At 37.7% G+C, this 13,808-nt stretch overlaps 1 protein-coding gene across 2 annotated transcripts in view; it reads left to right on the top strand.

The window, feature by feature from the left end:
* Nucleotides 1–13,808, top strand: part of GPATCH2 (G-patch domain containing 2) — a 180,601-nt gene that overhangs the window by 105,374 nt on the left and 61,419 nt on the right. For both annotated transcript variants that reach the window (XM_002717402.5, XM_051821342.2), the window contains exon 7: nucleotides 6,166–6,233. In XM_002717402.5, coding sequence (XP_002717448.1) covers nucleotides 6,166–6,233 — 68 coding nt within the window. The remainder of the gene's footprint in view (nucleotides 1–6,165; nucleotides 6,234–13,808) is intronic.

Below are 13,808 nucleotides of genomic sequence, written 5' to 3'. Positions count from 1 at the left end.
CCGCCAAGGCTGGCGCACTGTGGCCGGCGACCGCACTGATCCGATGGTAGGAGCCAGGTACTTATCCTGGTCTCCCTTGGGGTGCAGGGCCCAAGCACTTGGGCCATCCTCCACTGCACTCCCTGACCACAGCAGAGATCTGGCCTGGAAGATGGACAACCGGGACAGAATCCGGCGCCCCAAACGGGACTAGAAGCCAGTGTGCCGGTGCCACAAGGCGGAGGATTAGCCTAGTGAGCCGCGGCGCCGGCCCTTACCCATCTTAAATCAGATAACCATTACTGTTTTCCTTCAATCTTGTAAATAATATCCAATTTATACTACTTGAATTGCCACCCTTTATATTTTCTATAAAAGTAATTCCAAAATAGGGGCTGGCACCGTGGCTCACTTGGTTAATCCTCCACCTGCAGCGCCTGCATCCCATATGGGTGCCAGGTTCTAGTCCCGGTTGCTCCTCTTCCAGTCCAGCTCTCTGCTGTGGTCTGGGAGTGCAGTGGAGGATGGCCCAAGTGCTTGGTCCCCTGCACCCGCACAGGAGACCAGGAGGAAGCACCTGGCACCTAGTTTCGGATCAGTGCAGCGCTGGCCATAGCCGCCATTTGGGGAGTGAACCAGCAGAAGAAAGACCTTTCTCTCTGTCTCTCTCTCTCACTGTCTATAATTCTACCTGTCAAATAAAAAAGTAATTCCAAAGTAATTTTTACTTTTTTGATATGTTGTTTTCAAGTAATTCTAATGTTATTTTCTTGCATATGTTTTCTATCCTCAGATAGTACCTTTTGTGAATTGTGACCATTCTGTAATTTATGAGAATAGATGATATGATGAAATATTCTATTCACTCCCCCCAACTATGCTGTAATAGAATTCTGAGAGCACCAATACACAGGTACCCTCATTTGAAATGTTTTGAAGAATATTTCTTTATGCTTCTGTATAGGATTAAAATATAAACATTCAAGATTTGTTTTTAGTTTCTAAATTTTATTATATTTGAGAATTCTATCAGAGAAAAAAGAGAAAAAATCCTTGTATTCATTAGCCCCCTCCCAAAATGATTGCAATAGCTGGGGGCTAGGCGAGGCTAATGTCAGGAGCTCCAACTCGGTCCAGGCTCCCACATGAGTGGCAGAGATGCAACTACTGGTACATCATCTTCTGCCTTCCAGGGTACACATTAGCTGAACCAGGACTCGAACGCAGACACTCTGATACGGGATCAAAGTATCCCAAGCAGTAACTTAACCATTGTGCCAAACAAATGGCCACCCAAACAGAATGATTTTAATAACCATTTTGATTAGTTACAGCAGAACATTTAGAAAAATTTCCTTGGCTTACTTTTAAAAATGATGATACATTTACAGACCAGCACCTAAAATTGATTTCTTTTTACCTCTTTTTGCCCTCTTCCTCTTACTTACTACCCCTAAGGTTTAGAGTCACATTTTTAAACCTGTTTCTGCTAAGTTGTTTTCCATAATATCTGTCACATGTATTGATTGACATATTTGTTGAACGTACTAGAAGCCCTCACGCAGAGCTTGCCAGACTTTGAAGGCTTACTTCTTTCTTCAAAGAAGTTGCGTCAAATTAATAATTGTACTAAGAGAAGCAGAAAACTTCTGGGTCTTGACAAACTGCAGGGAGGCTCAGGCTAGGCCTCCTTACAACCTAGCACCTGGGCAGATCTGATTGACCAGTCCTCACAAGATTGAAAAGCCCTCTTTTGGCTGGCACCCTGCCACCATAAGTGTTTGTCAGTGCGGGCACTGAAGCAGAGTAGCATTTGGAAAGCAAATAAAGTGAAGCTGGAAATCAAAGTAAAGTTGGAGGGGAATGGCCTTACTAAGGGGAAGGAAGCAAAGATGATTCTAGTACTTACATGGGGATGTGAAACTTCATTAATTTTCAGGAAGAATATTACTCATTGACCCTGTTGGCAGGATATCATTCATATTGAACCTTGGCTTTGATCTGATAATATTGTGCTTCTCAGATAAGGGTATCTGATTTGAGAAGAGATTTGTTCAGCTATAATTGTAGAAGAACAGGGTGGGATGCAATGGAATTGGTAATGACAAAATGAAAATGAGATATAAAACCATCTGTTCTGTTTATCTTTTTTGAAAGTCATAAAACTAGTGTTAATATGTCACAGACAAAAAGAAAAAGAAATTGCTTTCAATATGTCTGCTAAACTTTAGGGACTGGGTATTTTGCCATTGATATAATGTAAATTCCCAATGTTGATATTGCTGGCTTTATGAACTGATAGTGGGACTTGTACGACTATTGTAAACTTTTCATTTTACTCCTGTATTCCCTGTTTTCTGAGTTTGATAACTTGATTGTGAACCCAACAGCAAACACTGAGACTCGTGATCTTTTAGCATTATGACATAACAGTAATGTTATCTATTCTTGTTAAAAAGCCTGTGCAGTAAGCATAGGTAATGAAATGTAATATTGCTATTTTATTAGGATTGTAGTTATTGGTGTAGTAATATTTAACAAATGAGTCATGAGATTTAGCCCGTAATGTGTGATATCTATGGTCATCATCACTAAATATTAGCTAATTACGTAAATGACTGTTTTCAGAATTTTAACAATAACAGGAGTTGGATAAGAGATTCTGTTTCTTGTTTTTTTGGGGGGGTTTTTTAAGATTTATTTATTTATTTGAGTGGCAGAGTTACAGAAAGAGACAAAGAGATCTTCCATCTATTGGTTCACTCTCCTAATGACTGCAATGGATGGAGCTGCGCCAACCCAAACCCAGGAGCCAGGAGCTTTTTCTGGATCTTCCCTGTGGGTGCAGGAGGTCAAGCACTTGGCCCATCTTCCACTGCTTTCCCAGGAACATTAGGAGGGAGCTGGATGGGAAGTAGAGCAGCCAGGACAGGATTCAGTGCCCTTAAGAGATGCCGGCGCCACAGGTGGTGGCTTTATCCACTATACCTCATTGGGGTCCCCAGAGATCCTATTTCTTATGAAGAATAAATTCCTTGTTCTCTATAAAATTTTATGAATTTTTTTATTTTTATTCATTTTATTTTGTAAAATAAATTTTATTTCATAAAATTTTATTTTTTACTAATAAATTTTATTCGATACTTAAAGTGATTTTTCAAAGCAGTTATCTTTATTTTGTTGTTGCTGTTGTTCCCCAGAAACCTTTTATTTAAGGCATAAAAACTTCATGCATTTTATAAATAAAACTTTAAGAATATAGAGATTCTTACCTAAAGTGATGATTTTTTTAAAAGATTTATTTATTTATTTGAAAGTCAAGAGTTACACAGAGAGAGGAGAGGCAGAGAGAGAGAGAGAGAGAGAGAGAGAGGTCTTCCATCCAATGGTTCACTCTCCAATTGGCCGCAACGGGGAGGAGCTGTGCCAATCCAAAGCCAGGAGCCAGGAGCTTCCTCCGGGTCTCCCACATGGGTGCAGAGGTCCAAGGACTTGGGCCATCTTCTACTGCTTTCCCAGGCCATAGCAGAGAGCTGGATCAAAAGTGGAGCTGCCGGGTCTCGAACCTGCGCCCATATGGGATGCCGGCACTTCAAGCCAGGGCATTAACCTGCTGTGCCACAGCCCCGGACCCTAAAGTGATTTTTTTCAACTTATGATTTTTGTCTAAGATGTTTTTGGAATTATTGGAAGGCATATATTTTGGAGAATAAAATTGTCATCTTAATGGTTTCCTAGAAATTATTGCTTTTATGTTGAAACCACCTCACTTTATTTTTCTAAACATTGTCTACTTGGAATTAGAGATGAAACAATTATAAATTTTTCCAAATAATTCATTATGTATGTTTCTTAAATGTTTATAATAAGTTTTTTACTGATAATCAGTCATATTAAACATTATAATGCTTAAAGTCAACTTTTTTTTTCATAATTTAGGGTCAAAGAATAAGGATTTTTTTTTAATTATTTGACAGGTAGAGTTATAGACAGTGAGAGAGAGAGAGAGACAGAGAGAAAGAGAAAGGTCTTCCTTCCACTGGTTCATCCCCTAAATGGCCGCTATGGCCAGAACTGCACCAATCCGAAGCCAGGAGCTAGGTGCTTCCTCCCGGTCTCCCATGTGGGTGCAGCGGCCCAAGCACTTGGGCCATCCTCCAGTTTAAAGTCAACTTGAACTTAAGTGTAACACTGTTTTGAACAAGTTGAATTCCATTTGAAAGATCTGATTTTCAGAGTTTACATAAGGGTGGCTAATTGTAAAGTAGCAAAAGGTTCTCATTGTAGAAATAGTCTACTTCTGAGGCACACCAGTGCCACTGATGCTCAGACCATCATGCTTGTCTATCAGTGTTGTTTTATTTCACTTTTTCAACATTATAAAAGATGCCTATTTTGGCTACCTTTTTAAGAAAAGGGAAATTGACTTTCAATAAGAGTAAAGGAAATTCACTTCTATTTTTTTAAAGAGCCATGTGCTTCGTAAATATGTAAAACCATTTAAATATCTCATTTGATACTGTAAATCTTCTTTGAGTTATTTGCTGCAATTGAATTGAGCTTATAGTTTCTTTATACATATATACAGTTTCTGAGAAATACGTAGTATGATTATTTCTGACTAGATTGAAAGCTTACATTTGTATTATGGTATAAATTAGTTATAAATTCTATTTTATTGTATTCAGCTGCATTGTTTTCATCAGGCAATTTATCACGTGGGTGTATGTGAAATTTCTTCATTTATTAAATTTCAGATTATGTATTTCAAGCAAGAGCTAGACTTAAACATTTTTCCATAAGTGTAGCTTCAGGTAAACAAGCAATTTTAGTCCTGAAAATAGCTTCTGCTTCTGTCAACATGTTGTTTATTTTTTCTCTGAGATAAAAAGTTCAGTTTTTTGATATTTGTACCAAGATAAAGTCAGTAAACAAGATTAATATAGTGTGGAAAAGGTTGTCAGCAGCCCTGGCAAAGGAAATAAGTTGCCTGTACATAGAACATACTGTAAACTGAATAAAAGTGTCAGGTCCACCATGAGATAATGTGATCATGAACCTCTAACAAAGCATGACATAGGCACAGTCGGCTTTTCTCATAGCCACAGTGTAGAAAATGGATTACTGTATTCCAGGGATACCCACTGGAATAGCATGAAAACCTCATTTTGAGATGAATGCAGGATGTAGTCCTGGAGTTGAGCCACATGTTTACCTGTGGTGCTCAAGCTATTGGGTTATTAATGGCATTATCTGTGTACATTTACAATATTTGCATTTCTGGAATTCTTTGCTGACATCCGTATTACCCAAGAGATAAGAAAACTTTTGAAAATGCAGGCTTTTCTTTTTTACAGGTAGTTTGCTTCCTGTTAAGCCTTTTTTTAAAAATTATGTTACATAAAATGGTACTTCTACAATTACAGTTGTTTTTATTATGATAGAGCATAATGGTCTATCAGTGTAAGCTCATGCCTTGTCAGTTGTGATGGTAGTACATGGTACTGTGTTTTTGCCCCCTTTGGAAATCCTCCATGAAATAGGAACGTTGAGAATTTTTTTAAATGGGAATACTTTACTTCACTAAGAAAATATATGAATAGTTCTTTGTCATATTTCTAATTTTATTTAGAAATAAAGGAGTAAAATATGTTGTTAGGTGAAATTACATTTTATTCCATGTGAATACATGGATAATTTCTAACTATGGGGAAATTATTAAATTTCACTGTTTCCTTAACTTGTGTTTGTGTAATCATTAAAATGTGTAGGTGATAATACATGTTATTTATAGTTAGAGAGTAGCTGCACATAACTTGGGCCCCTAGAAATATCAGCTGCTCAATACTGATCTAGTTAAATTTCTTTTTCTCAAGTAAGATTATGTGCATGGTTGAACAGTATTTGGAAATAAGAGTCACTGGTCTGTTGGATAAGAAAAGTATTTACACATTTATAAAGAAACTTTTAGAGTAGTCTTAAAATTCTCACAGAGGAACTATACTAGACAACACCAGGTATAGCATTCTTTCTAGACATTTAATACTCACTTGATCCTTTCCATTTTGTCTTAGATTTGAGTTTTAATTTTATGTTCTCTATTTCAGAATGATGTCCTCAAATGGATCCATTGTCTTTTTGCAAACAAATTCTTGACTTACTTTTTTTTTTTAAATCTCCCTCCAGGTGCCCAGTACTGGCCCAGTCAATAACAAGAGAATGGTTCACTTTTCCCCAGATTCCCACCACCATGAGTGAGTACTCAGTGTATTTATATACCCCTGTTGGGTGTCCCACTACATTTTTTTGGTGAAATTGGCAGATATTACTTGTAAAAGTGGTTTATTTTGTACCTTTTTAAAAAATAATAAATATCATATACCAATGGTAATTTTTTGTGAAATTGGTAGACATTACTCGTAATTGTGGTTTAATTTGTACCACTTTAAAAATAGTAAATATCATACACCAATGGTAATAATGCATGACAAGTTAAATGAAACCCATGACAGAAAGTTAAATAGTTTAAAAATATAATCATTCTTTTGTGTCATTTGTGATAGAAGTTTAAATTCAGGCATCACTGAAATTCATGAACTATCTGGAAACATTTAAAATGTTATTACAATGAGTAGTGTCAAGCCCCTCATTAGCCTCCACCTTTCCTCTCTCTGCCTCAACCCATATAAAGTAGACAAAGGAAGCCTAAGTGACTGGTTTTCTTGTTACTTCTCTACTCTCTGTTCCTGCCCAGCATTTGATATTAAAGAGCTGTGATGGGACCAGACGTATTTCCATCAAGCAACAAAAAGAAGAGACTGCACAACTTTACTAGAGAATTTCAAAAAATTGAGCAATTAAATTTGACTCTCATAAATTGTGTGTTGAATTTTTAGGTGCTAATTTTATTTCTAAACACAACATTGCTGGATAAGCTTACATAAGTTATATGTTTAAGTAAAATATTGTATGTCTCCTGTGAAATTGGTTGAATTAGCAGAAGGCCATAAAGAATGGAAAAACATGAATTAATTATTGAATGATTGTGGGTTTTTTTTCTGGCATGCAATCATATTAGGAACCATTAATTCCTATTATATCTGTTCTTTAACAAACACAAAACAAATTATTGTTCAGTTATAGGGAAACAATGTCATAATCTTTAGTCTTCTCTGATTTCATTCATTTTTATTTTCCTATAACACCTTATCTTTTTTTCCCTCCATTGAAAAAATGCCAACAGCAAGTAAAGCATTTATTATAGCCAAGAAAAAGTTTATATTTTCTTCTTAATTTTGTTTTGATTTAAAAAAAAAAACACACAAATCTCAGGCAAGTAAATATAAGTCTATTTTTAAACCACAGATTTTATTTAGTAAAGACTAAATGCTCTGCGAGTGTGCATATGCTGTCACCATTGTAGTGCTAGTTCTAATACCATGGCTGGATACGGTGAACAGTCAGAAGTAGTTGTAAGTAAATGAAGACATGAAAGTGTGAATTTAAAATAAGATGAATTGGATAATGTCAATTTTGCTGTTGCTTCTAGAGTGGTAGACATAGCCCTTGCCATATCTTCCTGCATCCCTTCCACCTCAATCTCTGGTGGTTCCAATCAATTAAACTCCTCCAGGGGTGGCACCTGAGTGTCAGTATTTTTAGCGCTCCCAAGGTGATTCCAGTATGTGTAGAATACAGTTCTCTTAACTCAGGACTAAAATGTTGGGATAATTATGTTCCCTCACATTTTATGTTCTGAAAGTCCATTCTTTTCAGTATCACACACTGACCCCTTCTATTCCATTTCTTGCTCCATTACCTTAATCAAAGCTCTGTTATCTTTTATATAGGATCCTACTGGATCTGTCCATCTCAGCTTTCTCAGTGTTTCATTACATACTGCTTATTTCTGCTACTCAAGTTCACTCCTGATTATCTTCTTCCCTTACTCAAATGCTCCAATATTTCCTCTGGCCATGGAGAAACCTCCTTAGCATATCAATGAACACCCTCCACAATCTGGCCCCATTTACCCTTGGACCTTATCTCTCCCTCATAGAAACTTCAGTCCAGCTCTCTGCTAGGCTTCTGTTCGCTCCTGACTTTAACCTGCACTTCACTGCCCCCTTTAGCCTGGGAGTTTGCTCATGTGTCCCCTCCTACTTGTATCTATCAAAATCCTATTTTTATTCAAGGCTGATTTTAAAACATTTATCAGAATTCAGTAGGTGGAATTAACATAATTACAACTAACAGCAATTTACACAAGAATCTCCCCCTCACCCCACCCCATCACATAAGAACTCAAGAAGGACTTGTTTAGTAGTTTAGTGATGCCTTTTAGGACCAGACCCTTTCTATTTTTCAAAACATTTCATTGTCTATGTCAGTTTACTAGGGCTGCATAGCAAAGCACAACAAACTGGGTGGCTTGTACAATGGAAATTTATTCTCTCCCAGTTTTGAAGGCTGGAAGTCCAAGGTTAAGTTCTTGGCAGAGTTAGTTTCTTTTTTTTTTTCCTTTTTTTTAACTCTTATTTAATAAATATAAATTTCCAAACTACAGCTTTTGTATTACAGTGGCTTTTCCCCCCCATAACTTCCATCCCACCCACAACCCTCCCATTTCCCGCTCCCTCTCCCATTCCATTAGTTTTTTTTGAATTTCTTCCAGGCCTCCCCTTTGGTTTCTCGTGATGTGCTGCAATCTTTGATGTTTCTGGGCTTTTCTGCATCACCCCTGTCTCCACCATTGTCTTCACATGGTGTTCATGTGTGACTATGTCTCTGAGTCCTATTTTCACCTTTCTATGAGGACACAGAGACAGCTGTAAATGTAAGGACATTGTGTAAGGTCACAATTGGATGAAAGCCCACTTTAATGACCTCATTTTAACTTGATTACTTCTGTAAAGGGCCCTGCCTCTAAATGATTTCATATTCTCAAGTATTGGGGGTTAGAATTCTACTAAGTCTTTTAGGATTGCCCACAATATTTTCTTTTCCTTTTTTCTTTTGTCTGCATATGTTTTTCCTCATAGTGTTAAGATGGCTGCTGTTGAACCACATCTGATATCTCTTTTGATGAGGGAAAGACAGTGCTAGCAGCTCTCCTATTTTGCCTTTTTTTTTTTTTTTTTTTTTTTTTTTTTAAGAGACAAAGTCTCAAATCTCTCAGTCACCTTCTATACTTGCTATGGAAGGGCAGCATCTAGCAAAATTTTCGTTCCGTCATGACTGATTACTAGAGTCTGGCACATGGTTACTCCTCACAAAATAAGAAGATACTGTCATCTGGGTAACTAGTAACAAAATTTGTTGTAGTTAAGTCATTGACTTCTCCACATCCATACACACTGTTCCTTCCATACATACTCCTATGGAATTCCTTTCTTGGCTTTCTCAAAGAGACTACTACTGTCTCAAACTCTCATCCAGGCCCTCAGAGTGATGTGAAGTTTTAATCAGATCTGGCTATGGCTTTTTGTGGAATGGTGGCCTATAAATTAAATGTGCATGAATACAAATTTGGAATTCTGGGGAAGGCAAGCCATTTCAATAAAAGCTCCCATTCAGGAACTACATACTTAATACATAGATTTTATAAGACTCATATCCCATTTGGCAAACAGTCCTCTCTCTGTTTCTTTGGAGGGCCCTTCTTGTTATTTATATTGATAGGATCATTGCTATGGCCTGATGCAGCAGATATCCTTCCAGGATACCACACATTTTTAACAGTCTATTTGTTGGTGAAAATCAAGGGTTTGCCATTTGCCTTGGCACTTACCACTGATTATTGGTCACAAAGTTGTTTAAACATTAAGGTTTCTTTACAAAATTAGCTGAAGGGTGAGTATCACTTGGTGATGAGGATACTGGGTTGCAACACTACCAAAAGTGCCTTGATTTAAGACCCAGATCCACCACCAATTCCAGCTTCCTTCTGATGTGCTTCCTGGGAGGCAGGAATTGATAGCTCAAGTAATTAAGATCTGCCACCCACATGAGAGACATGGATTGAGTTCCTGGCTCCTGGCTTTGTCCTGGCCCAGTCTAGCTTTTGCAGGCACATGGGAGTGAGCTAGCTAGATGGGAGTGCTCACTAATTCTGTCTCCCTGCCTGCTCCCAAATAAACAATTTCAATGTAGTTGATTTATATTGTTTATTTGTATAATTACATGCAAGAAAATGCTGCTGGCCTTGATGTTCTTCCTGTACCTTACTTAGTACTTAGTTTAAAGATTTCTGCCCTAAAACAGTTTAGGGCCTCCAGAGGTTGGGTCCCAGTCTTTAAGAAATCTTTGCCAATAGGCTCCTCCTCTTTGCCAAAGATATTCTACAGAAAAGTATTCCAAAGGAAGTCTAGGTGAGCACCTTGGTCCTATTACTTATGATACTTGTTAAATCTCGCTTCCGTGTCACTGTCTCTTTCCATTTAGGGATTCCAAATTTGACTTCTAGTCTGTAATTCCATGCTTAACAAAGCTTTCATTCAATTTAGGATTTTTGGTTTTTAGCAAATGTGTATTTTTACTCCTGTCTACCTAATAGAGGGCCTTTTTTCTTTCTTTCTTTCTTTCTTTCTTTCTTTCTTTCTTTCTTTCTTTCTTCCTTCCTTCCTTCCTTCCTTCCTTCCTTCCTTCCTTCCTTCCTTCCTTCCTTCCTTCCTTCCTTTCTTCCTTCCTTCCTTCCTTCCTTCCTTCCTTCCTTCCTTCCTTCCTTCCTACCTAATAGAGCCAACAGGGAAGCTACCTTCTAGATCTTAGTCTTAGCAAAGAGAAGCTGGAGGACACTACAGCATGGGAATGGTATTTTACCCAAACAGATGCGTGGCTTTGCACTCTGTCAAACACACACACACACACACACACAGAATCCCAATTGCTTTACCTTGGGTCGACCCCCTTCTAGGGACAGCTCAGCTCTCTGCTTTGAAACAGACTCCACTTTGCTTCACTTTGTCTCTCATTGCCCTAAAAGGAAAATCCAGTATTATTGTTTTATTTACAGAAGAAAGTACATGGTCAGTGTACATGGTATGGCCAAAGATAGTTTTAGTTATATGCTTCACCAAATTTTAGCCAGAATAAGTGTGTCCATATTGCCTGTTGCCTGTCTTCCATTCAACCTGCTCTCTAGGCTAGATGAATTACATGAAACTGATTCTTATCAAATTCAGCACCTCATAATAGAAAACCAAGGTATTCATGCTCTCATGATCTACAGGTAATATCCAAGGAAATCATGGCCACCCATAGTTTTAAGAGGGTGAATTTCCAAATCCCTTGTGTCTACCTGTAAGCCTCTTTCCTGGAATCATCACCCCTGGTTATTTTACTAGTTTTTGCTTTTCACAATTACCTTCCCCAGCATGAGGAAGAAAAAGACACTTCCTACCTCCAGTCGTAATGGTGCATAGTGTAAAATCCTCTTGGGTTCCAGACAAAGAGACCTTCTAAATATTGTACCGGTTTCTATATAGAGGGGCTGAATGCTAGCTGGTGATGGAAAGTATTCATAAAAGTACATGCTGGATGCTTGTTGAAAAAAATTGGTAATTGGCAAAAGAAGCAAATCCTAGAGCTATAATGGATCTTAGACACAGTCTAATCCAATCACTTTATTTTTATAAGTGAGAAATTGAAGCTCAGGAAGGCTAAAAGCTTGCTTAGGTTCTCACACCAGCTCTCAAAAAATATAGGACAGACCATCATCAGAAGTAAACATTAAAATTAGTCATCTCTGAATGATTGCAAGTTTGTCTTGCATTTGCTTGATAAGGGGCAAAGTAGGAGTCCCTTTTGATATTTAACAAGCTTTATTTCAGTCCGCATGCTATTTTTATATTTAGAGGATGGGAAAGCCACTCTGAATATTATAATAAGAATGTTACCTATGTATAACCATATTGTATAGTTCTTCTAAGTAGATTACATTTTTTTGTATGCTTCTTCTGGTAAAAAAAAAAAAAGCACTGCAAGTAAATAAGTAGGATATGGATTATGAGCCCCATTTTGAATATAGGAAGACAGAAATTCAAACCATCTCTGCAACTTGTTCTAACACACGTGCCACTAAATAATGGATCCAGAACTTGAAGCCAGACTCTGTGTTCCTTCTATTATGACTCAGAATTAAATTAAAGATAGTGAACTCAGACCCTGTTGTCATACCGTGTTATCAGATTCTTTGGTTCTCTATGCTCCTGATCCCTTAAATCTATTCTCCTATCCATGAGCAGAGTAATTTAATCATTGATTTTTCCTGCTGTAATCTTACATCACCACTATGTGATAATGTTTTCACATTCGAAAGGGGGCACTTATTCAGTCCCATATGGTAGCATAACCAACAAATGAATCAGTTGTCAAGGTATATGAACATTAACACAATCAATGCTTACACAATAGTACAGGAAAAACACAGATTCATTGTACTTAGATTAACTGTGATTTTGTATAATCTTTACAGTAGTTTACCTCAGAGTTTTTAGTAAAGAACCTGTAAGAATGCTAAGAAATGGTGGTTAAATTATTGAATATTTAGGGACTCCAAATTGAATAAAAAGCAAACTATTATTTTCATCCAGTTAATGATTCCTCTAAATCAGCATAATTTTTTGTTGGAGTATCTCCTCTAAAAACAGCCTTTTCTATGACTACTTAATCTCACTGGCTAAAATTTCAATCTGAAAAAATAGATTTTAATAAACAGGGAAATATTTTATAGGCCTTAATGCAATAATATTTTACAATGGTTCAATTTTAAATCTGTGTGCTTGGATTATTTCATACAGCTAAAATTCAATGAAGGGCAGTCTTGAAATAGTTATCAAGAGAAACAGAGGGGCTGATGCTGTGGTGTAGCTGGTTAAAATCTTGGCCTGCAGCACCGGCATCCCATATGGGTCCCAGTTTGAGTCATGGCTGCTCCAGTTCTGATCTAGTCTCCTGCTAATGTGCCTGGGAAAGCAGTGGAAGATGGCCCAAGTCCTAGGCTCCTGTACCCACATGGGAGACTTGGAAGAAGCTCCTGACTCCTGGCTTCAGATTAGCCCAGCTCTACCACTGCAGCTATCTAGGGAGTGAACCAGTGGATAGAAGACCTCTTTCTGTCTCTACCTCTCTCTGTAACTCTTTAAAATAACTCATCATAAAAAATAGAGAGAGCCACTGAGCTGGAGAGGGGCAGAGGGTGTTCTTAGAATTAGTTGATCAACACCTAGCTTGGTGTTGGGTGTGGAAAGATATCAATTTAACTATCCAGCTCAGTGTATTAGAAGAATGGAAGCAAGTCAGTAAAAATTTGCATAGTTTCTTTGAAAATATATTTTATGGGCCAGTACTGTGGCGGAGCAGGTAAAGCCGCCTTCTGATCCAGCTGTCTGCTATGGCCTGGGAAAGCAGAAGATGGCCCAAGTCCTTGGGCCCCTGCCACCCACATGTGAGACCCGGCTCCTGGCTTCAGATCAGTGCACCTCCAGCTGTTGAGGCCAGTTGGGGCGTGAACCAGCAGATGGAAGACCTCTCTCTCTCTTTGCTTCTCCTTTTCTCTAACTCTTTCAAATAAATAAATAAATATTAAAAAAAAAAAAAAGAACTTCAAAAAAAAAAAAAAGAAAGTAACTTCAAAATTGTTGGGTGAATGGCCAACTTTGCTGCATACATGTGGAAAAATGGACTCTTGTTTTTACAAGGTAAAGTAATGTGCTCTGGACAGTTACTGAGAAGCCTGGCAGAAAGTCATAATTGTGAAAATGTTACCATCTTAATAAAATGGCACTTCGAGTCCAATTGTTAATATATGTTGTTTCTTTTAGTACGAA

This window comes from Oryctolagus cuniculus, chromosome 13, assembly GCF_964237555.1.
Source record: "Oryctolagus cuniculus chromosome 13, mOryCun1.1, whole genome shotgun sequence".
In the NCBI taxonomy this organism is placed as follows: Eukaryota; Metazoa; Chordata; class Mammalia; order Lagomorpha; family Leporidae; genus Oryctolagus; species Oryctolagus cuniculus.
The sequence above is the reverse complement of the archived record's forward strand: the minus strand, read 5'-3'. Positions and strand labels throughout refer to the sequence as shown.